The sequence below is a fragment of the Varroa destructor genome, unplaced genomic scaffold (genome assembly GCF_002443255.2).
Source record: "Varroa destructor unplaced genomic scaffold, Vdes_3.0 BEIS01000001.1, whole genome shotgun sequence".
Classification (NCBI taxonomy): Eukaryota; Metazoa; Arthropoda; class Arachnida; order Mesostigmata; family Varroidae; genus Varroa; species Varroa destructor.
The window spans coordinates 2,587,406-2,614,043 of record NW_019211454.1 but is presented as its reverse complement, the minus strand read 5'-3'; the positions used below and the strand labels follow the sequence as shown (position 1 = coordinate 2,614,043).

General features: G+C 38.7%; 3 protein-coding genes and 1 long non-coding RNA gene across 11 annotated transcripts in view; 2 read left to right on the top strand and 2 right to left on the bottom strand.

The window, feature by feature from the left end:
* Positions 1-828: 828 nt before the first annotated feature.
* On the bottom strand, positions 829-7,476 carry Hel25E (ATP-dependent RNA helicase 25E). Of its 2 annotated transcripts, none has more exons than XM_022789000.2 (7): positions 7,325-7,476; positions 5,715-5,971; positions 5,071-5,198; positions 4,601-4,877; positions 2,342-2,592; positions 1,909-2,162; positions 829-1,659 (listed from the first exon to the last, which is right to left on the bottom strand). In XM_022789000.2, exons 2-7 carry the CDS (start codon positions 5,947-5,949, stop codon positions 1,497-1,499), a joined length of 1,308 nt encoding a protein of 435 aa, XP_022644735.1. In that variant the 5' UTR covers positions 5,950-5,971; positions 7,325-7,476; the 3' UTR covers positions 829-1,496. The 2 variants fall into 2 exon arrangements, with proteins under 2 accessions (XP_022644735.1, XP_022644736.1); XM_022789001.2 differs by lacking the exon at positions 7,325-7,476 and adding an exon at positions 6,435-6,861.
* A 269-nt stretch (positions 7,477-7,745) lies between these two features.
* Positions 7,746-12,989, top strand: Cdk9 (Cyclin-dependent kinase 9). The gene is made up of 8 exons (XM_022788999.2): positions 7,746-7,900; positions 8,026-8,210; positions 9,296-9,468; positions 9,864-9,982; positions 10,139-10,305; positions 10,478-10,679; positions 11,000-11,210; positions 11,606-12,989. Exons 1-8 carry the CDS (start codon positions 7,895-7,897, stop codon positions 11,806-11,808), a joined length of 1,266 nt encoding a protein of 421 aa, XP_022644734.1. The 5' UTR covers positions 7,746-7,894; the 3' UTR covers positions 11,809-12,989.
* A 1,698-nt stretch (positions 12,990-14,687) lies between these two features.
* Positions 14,688-26,638, bottom strand: part of LOC111243332 (protein Aster-B-like) — a 36,318-nt gene continuing 24,367 nt past the window's right edge. For all 7 annotated transcript variants that reach the window (XM_022788718.2, XM_022788743.2, XM_022788736.2 and 4 more), the window contains 11 exons: positions 25,080-25,297; positions 24,250-24,479; positions 23,754-23,858; positions 22,842-23,090; positions 21,605-21,757; positions 19,712-19,825; positions 18,259-18,538; positions 17,590-17,876; positions 17,026-17,293; positions 16,524-16,840; positions 14,688-16,352 (listed from right to left, as the gene is read on the bottom strand). In XM_022788718.2, the coding sequence (XP_022644453.1) occupies positions 16,110-16,352; positions 16,524-16,840; positions 17,026-17,293; positions 17,590-17,876; positions 18,259-18,538; positions 19,712-19,825; positions 21,605-21,757; positions 22,842-23,090; positions 23,754-23,858; positions 24,250-24,479; positions 25,080-25,297 (2,464 nt within the window). In that variant the 3' untranslated portion in view covers positions 14,688-16,109. The remainder of the gene's footprint in view (positions 16,353-16,523; positions 16,841-17,025; positions 17,294-17,589; positions 17,877-18,258; positions 18,539-19,711; positions 19,826-21,604; positions 21,758-22,841; positions 23,091-23,753; positions 23,859-24,249; positions 24,480-25,079; positions 25,298-26,638) is intronic.
* LOC147758130 (uncharacterized) lies at positions 20,729-24,687 on the top strand. Its single transcript, XR_015318950.1, has 2 exons — positions 20,729-21,044; positions 22,499-24,687. It is a non-coding gene; the product is annotated as an uncharacterized LOC147758130 (long non-coding RNA).

The window sequence follows — 26,638 nt, the reverse complement described above, 5'->3', positions numbered from 1 at the left end:
CCTGTATACATATGTTGAGATGTTAAGATAGAAGTGAGTAACTACAATTAGGCTCTCCACAGACATAGTTTAATGCTCACGATGTACTGAAGGTCAGGTCAACTTACGAATATTTTACTCTACAGCTCTTCCTTAATACTTTTCCCCTACTTTATTATCGAGCCATCGTTGAAAATGACTTCGCGAATTAACTAATTAGTATATATAGTTGAGAATATAGGTTATCTAGAAGAATATCGCAGTTTTACTGAGAACTAACTTGATGTTAATTGAGGTGATAATTTGCTTGGAAAAAATGACGACATAATTATGAGAAAATTGTCTTCAAAAAAAGAACGTTTTCTGCTGATTTTTGTTAGCTTGAATTTTATTTTTTCAATCGATCCTGACGTTTAGTAATGTAAATAATTTCTATAGCTACTCAGCTTAGACCAAACACGAATTTCCTAGCATTTTCTCTTTCCTTTTACTACGTAGGTGATGTGAGCAAGTTGTTAGAAGCAGGATATTACAATTTTTACCTGTACTATCAGAAAATCTCAAAAAAGATTTTTATGATGACCATAGGCGTCGACTGGTTTAATTCTGCGTGAAATGTATGTATATGTATCATTATTCGTGCATGTAAATAGGAGGGATAGAATGCATGTAATGGACAAAATGAACGTTCGATATTTATTCGTAATCTTTCGGTAATAATGACAGGTTGTAGCATCTACTTGCTCCCTTTCCTCACAATGCCCATACAAGTTTTAATTTTTCGTCGCCTTATTTTGTAAATAAATTTACTCTCGTCTATAGATCTTCGATTCCTATAAAAAATATAACTTTTGTGGTTCAACTTGGATTCTGCCCAAATTTCCTTTATTCGTTTCTTCCTATTACACTTATGTTTATGAGAAATAGGCACTGCGTTAGATTGATTATTGAAATGTCCTTTGCCCGAGATCAGGCCAAGCAAACACGATTCACTCTGGATTAAATTTTCGTTCTTTATCTAACCACGTTGATGTATTTGTATACAATTTTCTAGCTGCTATTTGTACAAGCCCAAAACCATCTTCAAAGCCGTCTATTTCTAGCAAAGATATATTCGTCAATACTTAAAACAAATTACTTGCAGAAATACGAGCATTTCGGATGACTCGATTTTGCCTGCAATAACCTCAAAACAATTTTTCGATGTGATGCACTTCTGGCTGCACTCAGTGGGGCGCAGGGTGTGCGTATTAGCACTGTTACTGAAGTCTTAGTATTACTGTCCAAACAGCCGCAGATGATGTTAAGTAACTCAACAGAGGTCGGTAAACATAACATAATGATGATACTGTGTAGTATAATTGTCGTATTAGCAATAATATTTATTAATAAAAAAAACTTCTGAAGCATGTGCCATGCTAGACAAACGTCATAGCTGTCCTTGTTGATTTAATGCAGTAGTTATCAACACTACGAGCGAATGAGGGAAATTATACTGGTTCTCCGGATTTACGCGCTCAGTTTGTTTCAATGTATGAGGAGATGTCGATTTCGTCGGGAAGTTCCAGGATGCTGACATCAAATCGGTCCTGTACGTCATTCAGTGTCTTGGCGTCTTCACCATCGGACACAAACGTCACCGCAAGACCTTTAGTACCGAAACGACCAGCTCGGGCAACTCTGCAATACGGAAAAAATGACAAAATCATCGTCATTCTAATCTTCAAAACGAGAGCGGGGCAACTTGCATTTTAATAATTTACCTTTTAGACCTACGTTACAAAACCACTGGTTGATATACCCACAAAGAACAATTCTTAATATGTAAACTACGTTATTGAAGTGTATTCTAATATAAAATACTTTAACAAACTAAATATACTAGATTAGCATTGTTTAGATTTTATTGCATTGGTGGTTTAGTCATACCTGTGAAGGTACGTATCCGTATTCTCAGGCATGTCATAGTTGAAAACGATGTTTACACGTTCGATATCCATACCACGCCCAAACAAGTTGGTCGCAACGAGAATACGCTTTTGGAAGTCTTTGAATTGTTGATAGCGCGAAAGGCGCTCCTCTTGTGTCATCGCACGATGAATGGCGATCGCCGGGAAGTTCTGTTCGGCTAGCAGCTGCGAAAGCGCCATGCAACGTTGTACGCTCTTAACGAAGATCACGACCTGAAAGGTAAGATAGATATATATAATTAATAAGTTAGATACGGACAATCGAAAGTGAATAACCAGTATAAGACTCGCTTAATATTTCTAGCATGACCCTATACATTTTCACACAATGGGACCTCAGAAGTTAGAAGGATCTTTATCGGTTAAATACCTCTAGTCCTAATAGAACTCACTTGGTTGAACTCGAGTACATCAAGAAGTTCAAACAGCTTGCGGTTTTTCTCGTTGTCCTTCAGCTTGACGTAATACTGTTGAAGGCCGTGAAGTGTGAGTTTTGCTTCATTGTCAACGTATACCTGCATGGCGTCCTGCATGAATTTCAGGCAGACAGGCCGAATTTCCTTAGACAACGTAGCTGAGAACATCATCACCTGCTTCTCGGTGGGCGTATTACGGTAGATTTCCTGAACGTCCCGTCGCATATCTGTCATACATACACAAATACGAAACAGATCAGCACAAACGTGTAACATATGGTTAGCATTGAAGGTGGACATCGATAGGGATGGGACCAGAATGGGCGAAAAGATATATACTTTTATAGTTTAACTTGTCACATATGGAGTTACGAATACTTCCGCTTAGGCGTGTAAATGAAACCAATAGGACACCACCGAAAAGATGAGCATCATAAATTCAACCCGATTTAGTAACAGCACCATTCGCACACAGTACTCTACGCGCACACACACACACCGAAACGCGATTCTCTTTAATTAGGGATTCTTTAGAAAAATAAACTAGAAACAGGTGGAACAGCCGTGTCTACTAGGTAAGAGAAACCAGGGCGAGAGGAGGGAATTGAGCTATTGTAATTGGATGTTCCGTGTGATAAACAAATTTCTTCGCCATAGAGAGTACATTGTAATAATATCAGTCAGTGAACGCGAGAAAGCGACTGAGGGTGGCCAGTACTCTGTAGTAGTTAGATAGTACACGAGTTGAGCCTCCATCCGAGAGAGATCGGGCGGCCGCCGCCGCTTTAGACTTCACTCTACTTCGTCTTCCTCCGACCCAACACACATCAGCCGGGCAGCAGCAGCAACACACAGCACGTTGACACCGAACATCTCGACGGGTCACAATCATCATCGGAGCCATCCTCGGCCTCCGGCGTAGTAACAGCACAGAGGGCGCAAGCATCACTTGCCACTTATGTACCTGTATTAAAGGACACGTGGAGTAATCGCAATGCAGCGAGAAGAACAATGTATATAGCTAGGCCCCCGGACACCCGACAGACTCTGCCAGCGAGCCATTCACCGCCAGCGTGCTAACATTATGGCACGCGCATTCCCTTATTCTCATTCATCAATTGATCGATCAGTAAAACATCAGCGCACATAATAGGGCACTTCTAGGACGAGCCTTTCTTGTGCAACACGCCCTTGAGACCATCGATAACTAGTCAGATCAGCTTGATGACAACAACTGATCGGAACAACTGTTCGGAAGCGACGCGGACCTTGCCCGAGGTCCACGATCCGAGGACGCGCGGAAGAGGCTAACAGTGGACGTTTTAGTGATGAAGGATCATGTGTGTAAAATAGGATTTTTTAATGTTTTTTTTTGAAGAGTCGATCAGCTGACTTGCATTCACTTCTCTCTAGCACACCATGGTATGGGTGATGCCGGAGTGCACTGCTGGAGGTAAGAGGGACATCAAATAATGTCAGCCAAACAGCTTGTCTGTTGATTCACTATTGAGGTTCTACGGGTTTCAAGTTTTGAGATCATTTGAGAACTTTGCTGCTGCTGATGTTGCTGCTTGTTTTGATTCAGATTTGATTTTGCTGTTGGTCAAAAAGTGTTCACGGTCAGAAGAGATGAAGGTAATATTTTTGTTTGTTTGTTTAGTTTCGAGCTCAAGGACGGTGTGTGCTGCACCACAGCGGTAGTATCGTTTCCGCGCAAGCTAGCTGATTGCTGTTGAATCTTGATTGCTCGTTGGCGAAAGGCTGTCATCAGCGGGGCTGCTACCCTGCCGCGACAGATAGAAACATGGACAGACGTGAATTACCTGAAAATAACAGCGAAAGCCAGATAGTCTTAATAAACACTGACAGGGTCTCATATATAAGTACGACTTGAGCCACGTACATAAAACACTAGAATTTTTGTAAACGCTTTTGATGTATGATCGAGTCTTTGGTAGGAAAAGCACAGAAAGATCTTGATTTAGAATGAACCATGCCGCCAAAGCAGGGGGTACGCTAGTGCGAAGTAGGCATACAACAAATACGGTGCATTTTATTATTCGTTTATCAATTACAAAAATGCATGTATGCCGGATGTGTATTACTAGTACCATATAAAAAATACGATAGAAAGAGAAAAACAAAAGAAATTTTCCTAGATGACACACACTTTTCTAAAAACAAGCGTTATGATGCAATATACACAGAATGTGCAGATTTGCATTAACAACTAACCGAGTGAGTCGAGCATCTTGTCGCACTCATCGAGCACAAAGTGCTTGATGTTCTTCAGCGAGAGTTTCTTGGTGTTGACAAGCGCGAGGATGCGTCCGGGGGTGCCGACTACGATGTGAGGACAAGCTGTCTTGAGGGTCTTCTCGTCGTTCGCAATGGCCAGACCTCCGAAGAATACCCCCACACGAACGCCGGTCATGTACTTCGAAAAGCGCTCGTACTCCTTCGAGATCTGAAACGCCAGCTCGCGTGTGTGGCACATGACCAACACCGACACCTAGCCAGGCCAAACGAGTAGATAATCGCCACAATATTACTGAATGAGGTATACTGCTAAACAAAGTGGGCTATGCTGCCGCGGTGAAATACGCTAGGTTTGTCGGTGGCATACTTTACTTAGTAAGTTAATGTGCTCTTTGCAATCCAAAGAGTTTGCTCATTGTCGGCAATAAAAAGTCTTAACTACGAACCTCGCCGTCGACAGGCTCAAGCTGTTGAAGAGTAGCAAGAACGAACACAGCCGTCTTGCCCATACCCGACTTGGCCTGGCACAATACATCCATACCAAGGATCGCCTGTGGAATACATTCATGTTGAACTGTAATACACACAAACACACACATTATGACAATAGTCGGTCATTAAGATAAATCAGCTGCAAAAGCGAACTAGTAAATCCGTAGTTGTTAACCATATCCTCGGTATATATATAATGTTTATACGTTGACCGTTATTATTACTACGCATAAATGTAAACATAGCGAAACGTTTAACGAGCTACACAAGGCTACACCGCTAGGTAGGTTGAAAAAGGAAATGACAGAATCCTAACGAGGCTATCCCTGCTGGCATGGCGGGTCACCCTATAATATAATGGATCAGGGCTCAACAAGTGAACTCGCAAATCTGGTAGCCATTCCTGTAAGCTTTGGTTTGAAGTAATATTTGAATCAGTTCCAAAGCAAGCTCCAAACATGCGGGATCTTATATCTGTAGATGAGAGCTCTACAGAACCGCGCAAATAAATACCTTAGTGGTGAAATCTTGTGTGCATAATACAACATCCTCAAAAAAATAATGTAAAAACGTCCGCCTGTTCTGCCTTAATACTTACCGGCCGAAGGATGTTCAAAGCCGCAATCTACTATAGCCCTAAGTAACTCCGGTTTAAGGAGGAAATCTCGAAAGCCTGATGAGTGAATTGATACGTAACCGCCAGCGGGCTTCTTTACTTCTTTGCCAGCCCCGGTATCCCCGACAACAGCGGCATCACCTGCCGCCGCCGCGGGCGTTTGAGTTGTAGTCTGCTCCTCCTCATCCTCGTAGTCGAGCAGATCGGTATCAGCCATTTTATTATGATTTATGTTAGTTCTGTAAAAAAAAATGAATAAAGAAAAAAAATGATGTTTAAATGCAGAACCCAACCGGCATCATCGTATTGCGTCTACTCGAAATTATACGCGACGCGTATGCACCTGTAATTAGCGCAGAATGAAAACTGGAAAATGCTGGTCTGTCTTATTAAACAGTATACATAACTCTACCACAGAACATAACCAAATATGGCTTGGCTGATCGTAGATTGTTGTTAAACTTGGACAACAATTTTCAACACGCATGAACCTTTACTATCTTAACTACTTCGGATGTAAGTACTAATCTAAGAAATGTAATTTCTCAGCTGAAATTCCATAAAACTTATACGTTGGATAATAATAAACAATAACAAGTAGTTGCGCATGTTGCGCTAAGTACGCCAGACAGCAGCTTCAATAACAATAATGTTAAGCCTATTTACAACAAGCGTAAAAACGTCCTAACAATGGCACCTTACGATTAGCAAACAACAGCAGAAGACGAAATCAACTCTGAAGAAAATAGGCAATTTTGTTTTTTTCTGTAGAATGGCAGGTGTAGTGGTTTCCAGTTCGTCGATTCGGCAAGTGATACCAATAATTTATTGGTAAAATTCATTATACACTATTAGCTTATAAACATGTTTTGAGTTTTACGGGCCGTCTAGCTTTTAACCACCGCCTCACACGTCTGACTCTTGGCACGGAACAAATTGCACCTGGTTGCGTTCGGTTTCTAACCTAAACTATCTTGTGTCCTTCGTATATAGCTTTTAGCAAATGTGACCACTCGTTACATAGATTGTCCACTCAAGCCTAAATTCGCCGTACACTGTTCCCAATAACGTGCAAGCTTTGGCGCATCGAGCGAATTCTACAGGTCAGGCACTCCTGCGTGTCACAATTATGGCTCTGGCCACGAAATAGCTCATCAAATATAAGATCAGCAGATGAAATCTACAAGGTTTGTCGTTATCGGCTCAAATGGCGCCATTCCTATTATAGTGACAACGTAAAGCCGTTGTTTAATCCACCAGTTATTATGTACTCCAAACTTGGGTAGCATATTAAGGATTTGGATGAAATCAAACAAGATTATCTCCGTTAGAGTCTTATGCATTGCCAAGCGCCTAGTGGTTTCCTAATACCTAACATTGTCAACCATCGTTTTCTTTTGTGACTAGTTTGAGGTGCGGTTATTTAGTACACTATGCTTGTTGCGAACTTCAGCATATTTGAATCTGAAATTTTACATTAGTTCACCAGTTATCTAGATATAGTTCAAGCCATTGAGGGTTTCACTAGCCACAAATCAATGAAATACACATTAACGTCAATAAAATAACACTGATTTCAATGGATTACGTACCGGCTCCACAGGCGACGAAATGTAGCAGCACAAACAACGCTTGACGCGAAGAAAAACAAGCGGGCGGATGTATTTTGAATTCGAAACCACCAGTAACCACAAAGCTACGTGCCGAAAATGGCGCCAATTTCAAACGTATCAAGCCGGGCAGACCATCAAATTAAAAAAATTGATGAACAAGAGAGCATGTTCGTCATGGCAGTTGATAGTTCATGGATGGATTATGGTGATTCATAGAATTCATCATATTTCGACTTTTTTTGTAAAATCAAAAAGGTAGATGCTAGACAGTTGGCATCCTCATTAGGCCATGACAGCGAAACTGCCAAATATATATATAGCCTTTTGTTGATATTATATATGATAAAATAGTTTTCAGAGACTTGACTTTCTATCGTCTCTCTATTTCAGTAGTTGCTATGCATCAAGACGCCATCGAGTCGATGGCCGGGTATTTGCATTACTGCTATTGTATGTTTATAAACACAACTTGGCTGTTTTAATGTGTGCGGCTTCGAGAGTTTGAGTTGGAAATGATGAAATGTTGCCTTATGTCGGCTTAGAAGATGCATGAAAGTAAGTTGTGCTTTTTGCCTTCATTAAATACCACGTGCTGACGGTGGCTAATAAGTAGGCGTAGTCGGTTGGGGAGCGCTGTCTAAAAATAAGAAACTGTAAATTTGACTTTGATTTCGTTAAAGTGTCAAGTGTTGCAAGTACGCAATCAAGGGAGTCCATTAAAGCGTTGTCTGCTGGTTACGTTCTGCAAGATGGCCTCGACCTACGCAAATACTCTGATGTCAAAAATTGACGATTTTAACTTTCCATTCTGCGATGATATCAACAAATATGAGAAAGTCACCAAGATCGGCCAAGGGACTTTCGGGTAAGCTAAACCTTTTACACTAGGTAATTAAATGATTTAGAAAGAATATAATAAAAACACAATGAATAAACCATGTTTTTCCATTCCAAAATCATCCGATTATTGTCTTGTAACGTAAGAAACGACGTTTCGTATACCGACTTTTTAATATTATACGTTCCTATTAACGGTCTTAGATAGTGTTTCCTGAATAGGGCAGGACATAGCCCTAAATAAATTTAGTAACTCGAGATTTGTTCTTTAATAGACGAAGACAAAAAAGCATAAAACTTACCCCCAAAATTTCCAGAGCTGAAACAGCCGATGTGAGTACCTACCTATACAGAAAATAAAAAAGCTTACTTGAGATTATTAAAATTATTAAAAAAAAATAAAACCTACAGTGATTATCATTAACGCCGGACATACATTCCATGAAATCCTTGTCAAGGAATCGATAAAAAATAGCATACTGTTTAGAAAAAAAATTAGGTGTATTCATTACAAGGAGTTAGTCATAATAATGGCATGGTCGCTTTGCAATGAAAAAAATTAAAAAATAGTTATTTAATTGTGGTGAAGAAAATGAGGCAGTTTTACTGCTATAATTTGTCTATCTTAAACAGACGCAACTTTTTATGTTTTTATGTTGCAAATGCGTTATAATGAACACTAATAAAAATTAGTAGAACGTGACGTTAGAAGCGACGTTAGAAAATTCGCCTTGATTACCTTGTAATTAAATGACTTTCAAAGCGTGATTAAATGTCAGTTCGCACGAAATTTTGTTATATGGATAAAATGTCAATTTGTACAGCATTTTGTTATGTAACTTTTAGCTCCTCAATTAAATTTAAAAATTTCTTTAGTTAGCTAACCAAGGAATTTATAAGAATTTTAATGCAGAATTGTACTATTAGCCTTGGCTCGCAAAAGAGCTCTAAAAAGTCAACAACTTCCCTAGGACCTTATTTGCATTTTCCGAAATGGGCGTTAGGTGGATCTGCGAATCTATATACTGAGCTCTTCATCTTTTTTTTTTTCAATCGTTAATAATACTGTTGTCTTAAACGTACAATATTCTAAAAAGTATGCTTTGATTTTAGGGAGGTGTTTAAGGCAAAGCATCGCCAAACAAAGAAATTGGTCGCTTTAAAAAAAGTTTTAATGGATAATGAGAAAGAGGGGTTTCCCATAACGGCACTTCGGGAAATCCGTATTCTACAGCTACTTAAAAATGAAAATGTAGTCAATCTCATTGAGATATGCCGTACCAAAGGTAAGCAGTAGTATACATCTTTTTTGCTAGCAGATTTGAAGGTTCATCAAAATCTGAACTTTTAGATCTAAGATTTTATGTTCTCGCAGTTACCAGAAAACTGGGTAAACTGCCTATATGTACGATAGAAGATCCAAAAAGATTTTTTAATAGACCTTCGTTCAGGGGTTTTGGTGAAACGCTGTAAATCACATATGAAAACGCTTGCTAATTAAAACCGTCCTTGTTAAAAAAATGTTTCAGAGACTTTATACGATGCTATTTTTAGATGACATTTTAGATGAAACAGATTACTTGTACTATTTCTTCGGATTCATTTGTTAGTCTGTCATTAATTTAGCAAAGAAAGATAAATGAATGTTAAGCGGCATTATGGTAACTGCCTCTCATTACAGCGAGTTCGGCGAATCAGTGTAAAGCGACCTTCTATCTTGTGTTCGATTTCTGCGAGCATGATCTGGCCGGACTATTAAGCAACGTTAACGTGAAATTCTCTCCCGGAGAAATAAAAAAGGTAATAAAAAAAATGGATTTGACGACGCTCAAGAAGGACTTGTATTTTTAATCAAATCAGTGGGTTATTTTTGGGCTTCGTAACCATTAAGTAAATATCCATATTCCTATGTGTCTTTGTGCGCGTGTTTTCGGGTTTCGGATGACGAATAACCAGGTGATGCAACAGCTGCTCAATGGATTATACTTTATCCATGAAAACAAAATCCTTCATAGAGATATGAAAGCGGCAAATATCCTTATCACGAAGAATGGTGTTCTTAAACTTGCCGATTTTGGTCTCGCACGAGCGTTTAGTCCACCAAAAAAGGACATGCCGAATCGGTAAGTATGATTAAATATCATAAATTTACCTAACTAACAAAAAACGCAAAATTGTCTACCTAAACTTGGCCTTGTTTTTCTCCATCTCAAGCAACTTTAAAGGAACACAATACTTTACGTACTGTAATAATAACATTAATGTTACTGTTGAAACAACATTTTGCCGTTCCAGCTATACCAACCGTGTTGTGACGCTATGGTACCGTCCTCCGGAACTTCTTCTCGGAGAACGCAATTATACAGCCGCTGTTGATATGTGGGGAGCGGGATGCATTATGGCTGAGCTGTGGACACGAACACCGATTATGCAGGGGTCTACAGAGCAATCTCAACTCACTCTTATTGTGCAGTTGTGTGGGTCCATCACTACCAAGGTAAAAGAGAGACAAGATCGATAATTTTAAGTTCTTTTTTTACGGTGCTTTAGTTGTTCGAATTCGAACATGAGAACTAATGTGCACATTGCGATTAAAAGTCGTTTTATATTGCCAACCAAAAAAGATGATAGATCATGTGATTCCATGGACTGAACAAAAATAATTTTCTGTGTTCACATAGATGTAGCGTTTATACAGTTAAATATAATCATACGGTTCTACGCATCCCCCCATAAATCGTGTATTTATTGTAAGTAAAGCGTATTAATGTAATGCACTTAATTGACGTTTTTGGCGCTTATGATTTGTTAACTTAGGCGTGGCCAAATGTCGACAAGTTGGACCTATATCATAAAATGGTGTTGCCGAAGGACCAGAAACGAAAAGTTCGTCAACGCCTCTCGATGTATATCAAAGATCAACTCGCGTTGGATTTAGTAGACAAACTGCTGACGTTAGATCCCGCAGAACGAATAGATGCAGACAATGCTCTTAATCATGACTTCTTTTGGACTGATCCTATGCCCTGTAAGAAACGACAAAAACAGTGTCAATTGTATATGATTGAGAGTATAGTCTCACCGTTACGATTAGTTTCATACCTCAGACTAACACATAACAAAAATATTTGGATATAAATGCATGGGGTGCTGGAATTTGTTGTTCTGTTTTGGAAGCTGAAATTGTTTCGTAGTGCCGAAACAAGCTGTCTTCAAAGTTGTGAGTCTTTAATACGTTTACTTAGCGTTATGTGACAGTTTAAGGCAGTTGACAACACGCAACTTCCAAAACGTGCATTCAGATTATATGGGGCCTTAGTACAAAAATTTCAAAACCACATCATAATTACGAAAACGACAAATAGCACAGTGCGGTTCCCTTATTCTTAGCTGCGTTCGCTGTTTGCCCCGATATCTTTACAGCCGACCTCGGCAAGATGTTATCACAGCACGACAAGTCAATGTTCGAGTTTCTGGCTCAAAGTCGACGGCGTCAACAGATGGCTCAACCGCAACATGGCGGGCATCCACAGCATCATCAACGGCATCACACGGGAGGACAACAAGGTCAAACTAACAACAACAACAATAACAATGATGGACAGTATCACGACCGTGTCTTTTAGAAGAGAAATCACAAAAAAATTAGTAAACAAACACAGCATTAGGTGTCGGTCTTCAGGAATTTACCTGGAGCTCACATCGGTTAAATGTTCGCGAATTTGAATTTGATCGGCGAGACGTTTAGTCTAGGAACGAGTTCATAGCAATTTATGAGGCATTATAACTAGAGACGTGGATTGATTTTAATAACTAAATGTTTTCATATGCAGACGTATATAGGGCTGAGCTTTGAGAGAAAATGTAAAGAAATGTAGGGATGTACATTTTCTTAATCTATGTAGATATTCCTTCGAACTTAATGGACTGTTCTTGCTACATTATTGTTAAATGTACCTCTATATATAATGACTATAATGCAAAAGAAACTGTGAAGCGCTTTTCGAAAAAATAAAAAGATTTACCTCTTATGATTAAGGGATTGTTATGTACGCGGGAAGGGATTGTTATGTACGCGGGATGGTAACTCACAGTGATTTAATTATACTGATTTTTACTTTTGTAACAGAAAAGTAGATTATCATTTCATGATTGCTAACATTAACCTTCCAAGTTCTATCGGATTCGTAGTAACGACATGAACGACCGGCTCTGGTGACCTATTTCGTCGAATTCCGACTATGCAGACAATCACTTCATCCAAGCAAAAAGCGCTTCATTTATCCAAACGAACATGATCATATACCAACACCGTACACCACGGATAATTGCTAGTCTGAAATACAGGTTACATGCTGTTAAGAGTAAGAGTAAAAGGCGGAGAAAGGAAGAAAGACCGAGAGAATGTTAAAAAATGAATTGGGAAAATGCTAAAAAAAGAATTACGATTAACGAGGCTTTCCGGACAAAGTGTACATATATGTCCTCATATATATAGACGCTGTGTACTAATAATGTCACATACTACAGTGCTCAATTAATGTAAAGGTGATATAGGATTGCATTGTAACAATCCTGCTCTTTCAGATTGGCTGTGTAACAGAAGAAAATTCCATTATGTGCACGAAGATTATGTGGTCTAAATGCTTATCAGTTCATAATGACACAATAGAAAATAATAAAAAAGCTAATATCTCATTTGCTGTCTATATAGCAAACACACACTGTTCACGTGAAGTATTTCGTGCTAAGACGCAGTGTAAGGTTCTGGCAAGCAAAATAAATCTTGAATTTATATCTATTTTTATTATTATTAGTGCTTCTAATATAAAGTACAAATTATGCTCTGCTTTGCTGATATGCGTGTGATGTAAATAAATGCGTGTGATATATATTGGTGAGTTTACAGAAGAGAATGTTTCTTCTAGTAGTAAATATGGTCATTTTTGCTATTAGAGTGCTCAAGGCAAGAGTAAAGATGGTATTTTAAGATGTTTATAAAAATATTTCAAAATAGTTCAAAACAGCTAGTTGTATAGTCATATACTCATATAATATATAGTCTTAGAATAGAAAGTTCCTGCGACGTTAAAATAAATATGTGAATCTGTCTAATTATATGTGTTCAAATTCGGAAAAAAAATTCAAGAAACTTACTTATAATCTCCAAACGGCTATTTTGTACAAAACCTACCGCTACAAAAAAACCTCTTTTAAATTTGAAGACTGAAAGCGACACATAGTATCTTCACTTGATATTGGAAAAATTTCAAACAGCACATTAAGATTAGGTCTAGCCGGTTGAGTAGGCTTGAAGCCCTAGGTCTTCTACCTCAGAATTCGTGAGCTTGTATTACAAATTGGACTGCTATATTCCATAAATTACAAGATGAGTGTAGCCATATTGAGCACGATTTTCTTAAGATAACTGTCATACTTAGCTTAATAAATTTCTTTGCGACAAACCTGTAGTTACTTCACTGCTGGCATACAACTGTTTTGTTATAATACCATAATTTGCCTACATAGAATTATTTCTGTTGTCTTACTTTATCTGATCATACCTGCAGTGAAACGTGATATACTGTGTAAGCAGTTTTAAGCATCGCGTCAGAGGCGTGCAATTTCGCGTAACGCCAGAGAAACTCATTTTCAACAACTGATTTTACTAATGACTGAGAGCTCCTCAACAATAACTAAGTTAATAATGTATGTTACGAGCATCTATCAGCGATACTTGCATCTGTCAAATTCCGTGTTCAATGACTCAGACGGAAACCTGACATCTAGTATTTGTAGCAGAAAGAGGATTATTCGATTTATTCCTGATACATTAAATTGCGTAAATCCACATCTACTAAGCAACACCTTGAGTATTAGGAACTTCAGAATCATTCCTCCCAAATCTTTGGGCAGCGCGATTTCTTGAACTACACTCGAGGGTAGTCGAACGAGCCTGCCGGCCCTTCTCCGCGATTAACATCTACACCTGCATAGCTCGCATTCCAAAGTTCTTTACACGGAATATGATGTCAGGAGCAGTACTCTTCTTCTCGTGATAGCTGTGATGTATACGGTAGAGTAGGGCTCAAACAGAACCTGACAGAAGATAGAAATATTCAGGTATTCCACATATTTTACTTTTTACTGTTTATTCTGTTTCCCTTATTGTTGACCGCATTTGACAATGGCGTTACCGGCCAAAGTTTTCCTTCTTATTTTGAACGTTATTTGCTATCAGTTGTACAAGACTAAAAGTACGAATAAATTAACAATGAGTACATGATCTAAAGATCGAAGTCAAATAGTTACGTCTGTGTTAAGCTTTCAATGCCGGAATCAGACGTTGCTTATGTATTATTTAGTTTTAATTAACTCGATAGAAGTTCCCGATTTTTTGCGCTTATCGACAGCCTCCACATTTCTTAGCAGTCCCGCTTTCACTACTTAGTGCATGTTCTACATAATATGGACCACTGTTCTCACCCAATAAACACAACATGCGTTTTTTCATAATAATATCTTGTCTAATTTATTATCATCCTTTTCCATCCAGTGAATGAATAATGCGAGTAGCAAAAAACTTTCGAACTATTTTCCATTGTTGTCTCTTCGTGTATTGCTAACACCAGCTTACCCGTAATTCACAACGACCAATATTCAGTAAGAGAATCATTATCTGTTACTTTGTTTTTATAATTTAAATTACATAATAACAGGGATCAAATGACTACGAGAGTAGACGGAAAAACTGTTACATGACTTAAAAATTAAGCGATTGTCAATTTTTAATAAAGTCCCTTACTGTAACTTTTACGTTTCCAACTGTTAATAATAACTGTGTGATCAGATTGTAAAAAAGCTACGTTAATTATAATGTTTAATACTATGAACAAACACATTTTTCTGCACATATATTAATATCAATAGGTAGAATATTTAATTAAAAAAGTTTTACCCGAAAATATATGACTGGTAGGGATTGTGAACTGAGCGCGTACGTATATGGCGTATTCTATGTTTTGATCGTACTGCTGCTTCTTTTTTTTGTATACACATCCATGTGTTTGTAATGACTTGGATAAACCAGCTGCCCAAGCTATCGTATTATTTCAACATGCTTCGATGATACTATTTCGAGCGCCCCCCGCTTTTAGTATTTTTTATTAACATTTTTTAGATAATTCAGGTTCGAGTCAACAGATAATAGGGTTCGATAACGCACTCAACCATTACTTTTCTTCCCATTACATATAGTGTGTCCCCTGTGCAGCCTCTATCAGAGGCAGTAATTGACAATCAATAATTTTTGTTCTAATGAACTCAGGCTACGCGCGTAGTTATAAATGTAGCGTAACTACTCTAGCATTTCTCCTTGCACGACATCCAAATAACATTCGTTTCATTCATCATATACTTTTTCCATGACCAAACACATTAAACAACGGTTAGGATAGGAAGCACGAAATAACTATAATAACTGTAATCTTGATCCATCGCTCCGTCCCCTACGCATGGCCAGCGTACGTCATTGCATTGCTGTTTTTCTTCATAATTATATGCATTAACTTTAATTTTATCACTCATCACATTCATACCCCACTAATGAAGTAGTCTCCATTTTTCAGGATTTTAAAATCCCGTGCGGCTGCTATCCACCAGCTTAAGAGGCTTGATGTGCACTACCAATGCACTTCATGTTCCTATCCAGTTATCCATAATAATTTTATTACAATTATAATAACCACGTCATTTTTGTTGATTATGACATCAGCACAACAGCGAGACTCTTTCACACTGATGGTGCCCACCTATGCGTTTTTCGGTTTCGTTAATCAGGTTAAGTATTGCTTGCTGCTCATCCTGCTGAATTGCGTCGGCACTAACGCGTAAGCATAAAAATCGTTTGCTTCTGTCTCCATAGGATTTAGAACTCTCCTCGAGACGTACTACTTTCTGTGCTCGTATGAAAGGAAGACGCCGGAGATTGTTCTCTGTGGAGCGACGATGCGGTTGATCCTTCTATCGAAGAGCTTGTTAGCGGCAAGTGATTACCCCATTGAGCTATAACGTTCTTGAGCTGTCTGAATACCGTCTGCATGTTGTCGAGGCCGCCGACGGTCCGGTCGACCAAGCGGCTGACCTCTTCCAACTGACGTCGATGCCGAACCTTTCGTTGTGATGGGGACAAAGAACCAGACGAATCAGGTTAATTTTGCATATTTGAAAGTGCAACTTGGGAGGGCATCATTAATAACAGATATTTTTTGAGTGCAGTAAAGCAACATTACTATTTGCTAACGCCAAGCCTCAACAAGCCAATCTATGGCAAGGAACAGACCTGGCTTTGTTCGTATGCTTTCTTCCACTGCTCGATCGTAGTTGGCGGACGATTACTGAAATCAGTCGGTTCTAAGGTATCACCCTGATCATTGTGTGACCAGTATGAATACAACACATAGCCGTTGATGGTGAGCAGAACTGCAATGACTACAGTCAACACCTTGAGAAGCATCGTCGGGTCAATCCATTGACTAACCCACCTAGTGGGCCACGTAGCAACATCTGGTCCGATAATTTTCCTGTCGTTGCACCTGGCCGAAACACCGCTTTGTCTCGAGGGGAAGGCGGGTGATATCGATGGAGGGGTTTGCACGTCTGAGTCAACAGAAAAAAGCATGCCATTACTAAGTGAACTGTGCACAATGAGACGAAGACTGTCGTACTAATGGTTTGATCCATCACTGAGTCCTTTTTGTATCCCGAGCAACTTAAAACTCACCAAATAGGTTTTTTTTTAGGAAATGTGTGATCTGGTATGCATCGAGTGAAAAAGCACTTACCTAAGGTCAGGGGGGGCGGAATTCGTCCGCTATCGCTAACGAGTCTCTCCACTTCTTTGTCCAAAGCTTTCTGAAGGTCGGCCACATACTCAGTAACTCCCTGATGCATGTTCTTTTCAATCATACTTTTAATAAATCCCCAAGGTGGTTTACGGAAGTTGATCTGCGCGAACACTTGTAATCGGCAACGGTTCTCGCCTTCACACCGTAAACAATAATGCTGCTGCACCACAAATGCGTCCGCGTAGGGAATTCCCTGATTGGAAACCTATGTAGTCACACAGTTAATCATTAATAATAAGATAACACTAGGATCAAGCCAAACCCCAAAGAGGTTTTTCACAAATGGCCTTTCGGTTCTTAATAAGTACGATCCTTTGATTTCATTTAACCTTACGTTTACTAATCGATAGCAAAAATACGTCGTTGAATACTCGGTACGTATACTTTAACTTTATGCATATACAAGTGGATAGGTATCGAATGCATTTCATAGGGTGTATTCATCGGTTTGAAGAGCTTCAGGCACGCAGGTATATGCATCCGCTCATATATTATACTAACTTCGGCTTGAATAGAGTACATCTTGCCGGGCTTAGACTTCCGATGTAAACTCTGCGTTTCGAAAGAAGTACAACTTTTGGCCATGGCGTGGTTCAAGGTGACGGTATATGTAAGGTTTCTTTTTTGTTTGCATTGGCCACCTCCAGGGGAATTCGGTGCGTTACCACCTTTGTCAGATCCTGTTTCTCCGCCTCCTGGGACCTGCTTATCCTCGAGTCGCTCCCAGTTGCCAATGGTCATATTTGAAGTTTTGCGACCTGCTTGTAGATCTTGATAAAACTCAGATGCTAAGCATTAAAAATGAAAGAATAAACAAAAAGAATTAAGGTCAATGGTTTCTATCAAATGCAAAATAAAAAACATGATAAGTCGCCGAATACAGAAAAAGCGGACATCATTTACATAGCTAAGGTAACGAGTGATGTAATAATGATAACATTCCCATTGCGGATTCATCACGAACGGTTTCTGGGGTTAGCTGGGAAGATATAATTATGATATGAAACACCGACGTTCGAACGCACACCAGCCTTAATAGTAGCATTATATTGTTGACTGAGACTTCGACAGAGCATATAATTATAGCCATTTTTAGTTGTTCTTAAGCGGCACTTTCTAAACAATGTTTCTGTCACATATAGTCTAATATACAGTAGCGTAGTAACATACCGGTAAATATGCATGTGAACAGGTGATCAATGTCCATAGCAAATGACTTGTCCAGGTACTGCGTCATACCGTCGTGACTCTCAGGACACTCTAGTATTTCAGAGTCTTTGTCAGGCGAGCCTCCGTCTTCATCCAATTCTTCAGCAGAGGACGCTGAAGACTTGGCATCTTCCGATACGACGGCTGAAGACGTACCTGACGTCTTCGCAGTAGTAACATTAGCCAAAGGTCGAAGCGATGGTGAATCGGGTTGAGCTATTTCACTTTCATCTATCGGAATCTGCCGCCATTGAATAAATTGTACACCACAGGGAACAGCAAACACCAACATTGTAATCTAGTAACATCTATCGTACAGTTCTAATGGCAGATTTCAATTATGTTTTGGTAAAACTGATCAGATTGATAACCGCGCGGTTGACCAATATGGTAGATGGCGGGGGGGAGATCCAGCTCTAATATATAATAACCTACACATGCTAACAACCACAAGTTGTTAACATATGCAGTAAGTGGTTTGTGGTTAAACTGAGCGTGTCCCAATTAGCGCAAACGAATGGGCTAGCATAGCAAGTATTTTCAGTGAAGGCCTCACGTTACGTTAATTAATAATATAATAAAATAATCTACCCAAAGCCATATACTGGATTATAATTTAATATTGTACTAATACTATATGCCGATAAACAACGCCTCTCCTTTGCGATGACAAATATCTGACTCGTGTCACAGTGCTATTTAATCGCAAATCCACCGTCATCACTCGTGGAATTGAAGTAAAGAGACTTGATAATGCCTTTTTCATATATTTCATATTTTTCTTATATCGACATATTTGTCCTTTAGTGAACGAAATCTACAAAGTGATTTTTCTGCCTTTAGCTGATGATCATGTCATTGTAGGCATATTGTGTGTCAACTTCAGCAAATTGAAAGCAAAGACAGAACTCAGCTTAAAATATTTTCGGGTTATATTTAATCATATTTTCTTCAAAATACACGATGCACTTAAAAGTTACGCACTTTTAATGAAGTAAACATAGTGATTCGTTTTTAGCGGAGAAGTGGATTATTCATAAAAGCAATTGCCGAAATCTGCTCTTTAAAACATTGACTAACTTAAATAAATATTAGATGAATATTGGAGTTTCATTAGGAAGAATTATAACGAATGCGCTCCTACTAGAATAATCGAGAGACACCAGAATCTTTAAAGCAGAAATAGCCTTGTAGTCTTCTTTGTAGTCGTCAAAAAATTCTTAGATACCCTAATACCTACTTCATATAAAGCCGGTTCATTTGAGCCAGAACCATATTGTCTTCCCAAAAGCCCAGTCTGCAAAAACCACCCATATAATATCACACCTACAAAACCTACGGATATCTCGCTACGAAAATTTAACGATTATATTAGGCTGAACTAACTAGATAGTACAAGGGTTTATCTACTAACCTCTGCAAGGTTTTTTACGTCGATGGCCTTAACATTATTGAGATCATCAGGAGCGATGTAGTCCATTTCATCATCCGTACTTAAGCCTAGCTCATCGCCGTACCTGTGGTGCACCTGTGAATTGTCACGGTTGACACCAACATCGACAAGGTGATCATTGGACGCATCATAAATCCATGGGAGATCCACACCCTTCAGCATCATAAATCTTTGCATTTTCCGCCCGGTTATTTTGACCATTTTAAGAAATTTTAAGTAAGAAACACGAATAGTTTGCGATCCGCGTATTCGGTCATCCTTACGTTTTTTCGCTTGAATGGAATTCTGGTGCCTTTTCTGTTTATGTTCGGGCTGTTTTTTCTCTTTTTTTATCATATCGTTTATCCTGCCTGAAAACCTTGTTAATGGCGACGTACCATTTTCGCGATTTGAACAAGCTTTGACTGTTTGCGCTTTAAACGATGTTTTAGGTTCTGTCTCCGTGCTTTCACTTTGCTCACTACGTCCTAGACAGTAGTCCTCGCGTGGAAAGGCACATTGTCAATCAATGCGTCGCCAACCAATAATTTTTAAGGTATCTATCGTAGCACGAAGAGCACTTGAATTTGTTGTTGACATATGCATCGATGAACAATTAAGTACCACAAAGTTTATGGGAACGCGCAACGTCCGACTAGCGGAGCTTTTACCAAAAACGGGACATTGATTTAGGGCAAACCCACTGTGGAATATATTCATAATCAACACTTCATTCCCAACCTACTGTGCTCCTCTGCTGTGGTACATATTGATCTATATTTTGATATAAAATGTATCCAAATTGCTTCGGGGCAGTTCTCACATCACAAAAAACAAGTTCACTAGCAGAAGAAGCAGCTATACGAAAGTAATTTCATGTTCCTGGGTCTCGAAAAGACATTGGCCTTCTAACATACAACGACTGAGCACAGACTCACACAGGCGCTTCTCTAAGCAGCCGTAGGGTAAGTTAGGGATACAATAGCTAAGCCACACAAATACCTTGTCTCGCACATATGGATCTGCTTTAAGCGAAGGTCGTCACCAATGAGAAGCTGTTAGGAGGTTTTATAATCAGTATTGAGTTGTGGTCGAGCACCGCAGAAAGCATCGACCGCAGAGATAATACAATATGTGTATACTATGCCCGTTGCCCTTTAATGTTACGAGAGTCGACGGAATGGTTGTAATGAAAAAAAAAAAACGCACAAGAGATTTGGTCTACGATCAAGCAGCAGAATGGTTCTAGGAGTCGTAAATAAGCATTCCTTATTTTACGATGCAATCAGCAGACTGCGTTGCTTTTAGATAAAGGGTAAGTCTTAACTATAAAAACAGTTGATGTTCTGAATATCCATGAATGTGTACTTTATACATAGACCAGAGCGCACAGAAAGAAGTATAGCATTGACAGATGTCTATCGCATATAACGTATTTGTCTCTATTTGTAAATACACTTTTAAATAATTTATTTAAGAATCAGGCAGCTAAAGTCAGCCGATTCGGGAGATTACCGCTGCAGGTTAAAGTCTCTCAGTAGGGCATATATCCTAATAAATAAGACATAGGAAGGATGAAATAAAACGGACTCCAAGATGGACTCGAAACTACTAGTAATAGATGGCAATCAACACAATTGCAGTAAACGTGGCAACTGATGACAGTCAGGTCAAAAGAAGTTAATATAGATTCATAGTTTTCAGTAGAATATATACAAATACGATACAACGGTAAGCAACGATCAATGCAAAAGTACGTTATGACTGTAAATGAAGAATAGAATGATGAGTGAGATAATGGCCTGATTCATGATTAATCTGCTGATGTTGGTCGTGTATCACAATTGAAAGTCACGTCTTGCTAGTTTTACTTACCAAACGCCAACATTCTCTGTTGCTCATCGGCTGTGCAAGAAGGGCATTCTGCCAAATGCGGAATAACATTAGATAGGTTTTATCACGGGCCGCGAACGATGTAAAGAAGTACCTCTCGTTTTCCGTCTGGCAGACGATAGCATTGGGGATGACCTGAAATGTCGCCAATCAGCAACAACAACAGTACAACAATGGCGTCCAACGAAATCTAAACACGTATGCATACAATGCACACCTTCGTGCAGATCAATTAGGTATTTTGTCTACTCCGGCATTAAACAGCATATAAAGGTTGTCAGGTACTACGATTACCTGTGTGCCTATAGCAGCTATCCCAAGTTATTTAGTTTTACTTATTAAGTATTTAGGGATAGAACTCTGGGCCAGAGAAGATGTTGAGCATTGTTTTTTATATGTTGAATATACTTACCATATGGCAGATATCGGATAATCCACGTAAATACAATCGTATCCAAATAATCTCAGAGTGTAACTGTATAATTACTAAAATCTTCTAACTGCCAGTGTACATGGTTTTATGGTACTACTTGGAAGAAATATTATACACTGGACCATTTTTCACTGTTGTATGTTGGGCGTTGATTATTGGCATAGGCGATTTTAGCTAAGCCAGCTATTTATTTAAGGCATTTGTCTAAAAGGTGAATGTTTTGAATTTTATAACTTGTGCCTACGTTAAGCATTGCTTTAGATAAAACAAAACATATGTTTAACATCTCAAGTGGACAGTTAACGTTATTCAGGCATCGTGAATATTAACCAAAAACAATCCGTGTCTTTGTTATTGCTATGTAACGACTACAATATAATAGACAACATCAGTCACTTTCGAATAAGCTTTTTTGCCTGACTAATCACATTATTGAACTACAGTATGACCACAGGAAGAACGAGGCCTGTTTAAAAGGAGAGTAATAGTACCATCAAGATCTATTGAAGGTGGCTGCCTCCTTCACCTTATTGCGTATACGACCAAGGTAGACCTAACATTCGGAACAAAGCGTATAATGCGTCATTTAGCTCAGATATTTGGGAATCTGAAAATGTCTTTCCGCTCATAATAAATCGATAACTTTACAACAAGGATATTCCGTTTCGATTGATTTATGTGCTGCTGGCGGCCGTTTGGTTTCTCGTACCTAGCTAATAGATTAATTAAGGCTCATCAATTTGTGGTGAAAAGACGCAACTACGATGCTGGTCTATAGTCACATACCAACGCGGTTTTCTCTTTTGTCATTGAGGTTAAATCTTGACATTTGAGGACGACGCATGTCTCCCATTTGAAGATGTTCGCGTAAAAACAAAAGAAGTTTTGAGAGACATAAAGACGCCCGTGCGCCAGAATATCCCTTTGTAAGGCGCACGAGTAATCATCTATGAGCATTTCCGTCTCGGGAACTCCTTCCTTGGCAAACAGTCGACGAAAGTCCGCGCATTTCGACTTGTACGTTGGAGAGATCAACTGCAAGAACAGGCATAAACGGAAAGGCTGTTTGTGATAAAGGCAAGTGAAAAGTCATTTTAGAAATTGCATAGTATCTTTCGCATTTTTCATATATTATAAGAATCAAATATATGGTATACTTGTGCACATACATACAGGCAGATATCAAACAAAAGAAATACTATAAACCTGCACGAATGTAACACATGATGATATTTTTTTTATTTCATTCATATTTCATATGTCAGACAGACGTGTATTTGCTACAAACAGTATTTTTTTAACATCTAAAAATAGTTAGGGGAATATTGGCTTTTTAGCTAGATAAATAAATGTTTCGGGTTTTACCCCCAGTACTGCTTTTCAATACGACACGAAGTATGGTTGCATTTGAACCTAGACCACCACATATCGCTAAGCTTAGCATGCGAACACAGTATCGTTACACAACTATGCAAACTTCGTATTTTCATTTGAAAGAAGTAAAAAATTCTAATTTAAGTCATACGAAAATACGTTACAGTCAACTTAGTTTACTTAAACCCATGAATTTGACATAACTCCAAAACGGATTTTAGGTTCGGATAGCCACACAGTTGTATTTCGATTGACAACAGTTTGCTAGTTTCTCCTTCATATCCCGTATCTTCCAGCGTTCCGTCGATCGGTCGTTAAACTTACATGTTGATACCAGGCTGGTTTTCGATTCTTCTTCGCTTTTTTCTTCACTTCAGGGGCCGGTGTCGATCCTGGAGAACTGCCTTTTCCGCCCGAACCACCCGACGTCTGAACGATTAAATTAAATATCATTGATTGTTATTTACGTTGTTATTGTACAGTTAGTTATTGCGTATTGTAAAGCGCAACTGAACACCTTCCATACAATCATTTTTATGGTTAAATTCCATCCATGATTTATTTACTTCAGTTGAAAATTACTATTTCGCAAAGCAAACATGAAATGCACGTTGGTCTTAACTATGATCAACTTATTTGCATGGTTTGAAATACTAGTGAGACATTACATACGTAAGATATATTCGCTCTCATACCGTTATTTATTTAGAGAGGCTAGAATTGTTAGAATCGAATATCATGCTCTTCCTGTAATGTTTCATCTATAGCCAGAACTAACGTATTAAGCTAGATTTACTTGAAGTCAATTGTGAAAACCAACCTGTGAAGGCTGAATAGAGATCGTGGAAGCCGATATGCTTGAGGGAAGCGTCCTCTCGGGAGGATCTTTTGATTCACGTCCATCCTTAGGCGAAGGATCATCTTTAACGTCTCCTCTAGTACCAATAGTAGAATTCTCTCTGCCTACGAGCAAGTGTGCCGGGGATTCATTACGTTCCTCGGCGAAATGTGTTTTATTGATGCAAAGTGCAGAACAGTCGAGAGGAGATTCTGTAATGGCCCATTAGACATCACAATATTTTGTTTAAGATTGATGGGAGCTTGACTTGAAAAAAATTACAAATGGCTTAACATTAAATAAGCTGTAATAGGCTTAGAAGGAAATTGTATTTACTGTTTTCCTGATTTGTGAAGCTAAAGCGGTACTTAAACCAATAAAAAGTTTTCGTTTCAAGCCTAATCGTGCTGTTGTTTTAAATTTTTGTTTTTTTTTGATACAGATCTGTATGGTCATCAGAACGTTAGTGATCTCAGTAGAGTATCTCTCTCAGATCTAGTAGAGAATATATAAATAATTTGATTTTACAAACGTTAAAATGGCAATTTGGAGAAGAGACAGCTTTTTGCACCAATTTCTGAGAAAGGCTGAAAAGAGCGTAGGTCTAGGCTGAGCCGTCAACCAGATACAAAAGTCGAGTTGCCAAATGTGTTGGTAACCCGGTGAAAACAATTAATCAATCTCGCGAGAACATGATTTACAAATTTTTGCTTGAACTAAACTGATGATCTTCGTTGCTGGGAACAGCACTATCGTTAAAAGCCCTAAATTGATTTTAGATATAACGTAACCAACCAGTAACAATGTCCTACCCGCTTCATTCAATGGTTGAGGTGTTTCCGGGCTGAGGTTGCTGGATAATAGGGGACCTTCGATTGGACTGGGTGCCCTCGTGTTTCCCGTAGAACGTGAATCTTGTCTCCGACGTCGATTTTCGCCATCGCAATCAGCGCCTGAAGAAGCGGAGTTTACGCTTTCGCCTTCGACTGAAGCGGGCGCGGAGGAACTTAACACCGGATCAGATTTTTTCCTGTAATTGCGAAGAAAAATTGCCTCAGGATGGAATTGTTATACCGTTTAAAAACAATACATCAAAATAGGTAGAATAAATACTTACTAAAATTGTATATGGTGTAGGGTCATAGCAAACGGCATTGTAGCTGCGATGGAACGCTGTTTAAATAATTGGCGCATTCAAATGATATGGAGCGAGTACACATAAAAGTTTCGCAAACATTTCATAGTGCACGTAAATTATGCATGGATCATATTGGATCATAAGAGCTGATTTGACATAACAAGATTTGTCCGTAGATGTGTTTAATAGAAAGCCACTGAATGCATGTTATAATAATGCATAATAATAACAATAATGGTAACATTGCAGAGGGAAACATAATGTAGTTTCTAAGAAGGCAATAGCGTATCATGTTTATACGTCTAATAGGAAAGGTTAAAATATGAATATTGCATGATATCGTATAGCCATTATGTGATTTAAAAGAAAAGGTTAAATATAATCGGCGAAAATTAGACTATGCCAGTGCTTAAATATTTTATTGATAACAATGTCAGTTAAATTTTTCATAGCTAACCACTAACTGCCCTTACTGTCACCTCACAAATATCATATTACTAGTGAAGCTCAAGAGACTTGAGGGCCGGAAACTATGAGTCATTTCAGGCCGGCAGTAGGCCAAGAATTCAAAACCTATATTTCTCCTATGACATACCTCAGTTCCGCTAAGCATATATTGAAATAAATTATTTTCGACCTTGGCTTCACTCGCCGATGATAGATCAAAACAAAGGGAATCGATGCAAATCAATCATTGCTTTGATTTTTTTTGCCTTCATATCGGTTCGTAGGACCCGTGAGTTTAGATACCGGAGTTTAAGCGACCGAAGTCGCGGAGTTGATGAATGAAAACGATTACCCTAGATTTTTTAAATGTTGTTTAGGACCCTGTAAAGCAACAGGGGAGAAATAAGTATTAAACATTTTCATGAACAAATGATATTAATCGTGTTTGCTGCAAACGTAACTATTCACGTTTCGATGACACATGCTTTTTTCAGGCTGATGAATACTTTACGACAACGGTTTATAATCATACGTGGTATATGACCAGGCCAAGGTTCCAGTTAAAAGCTGAACCTAACGTAGAAGGATCAATTAATCTAGATTAGAAAAAACCTACTTTATTCTAAGTGAGTAGCAGGCACAAAATTAATTGTTTACTCTTCGTAATTGGTAAGATAACTAATACGAGTGATACGCATCATAAATATTGTTGTTGAGTCCCTAATGATGTACATATGACTTTAAAATCTGTAGGCTGGATCTGATCAGTTTAGAAATCACCATTGA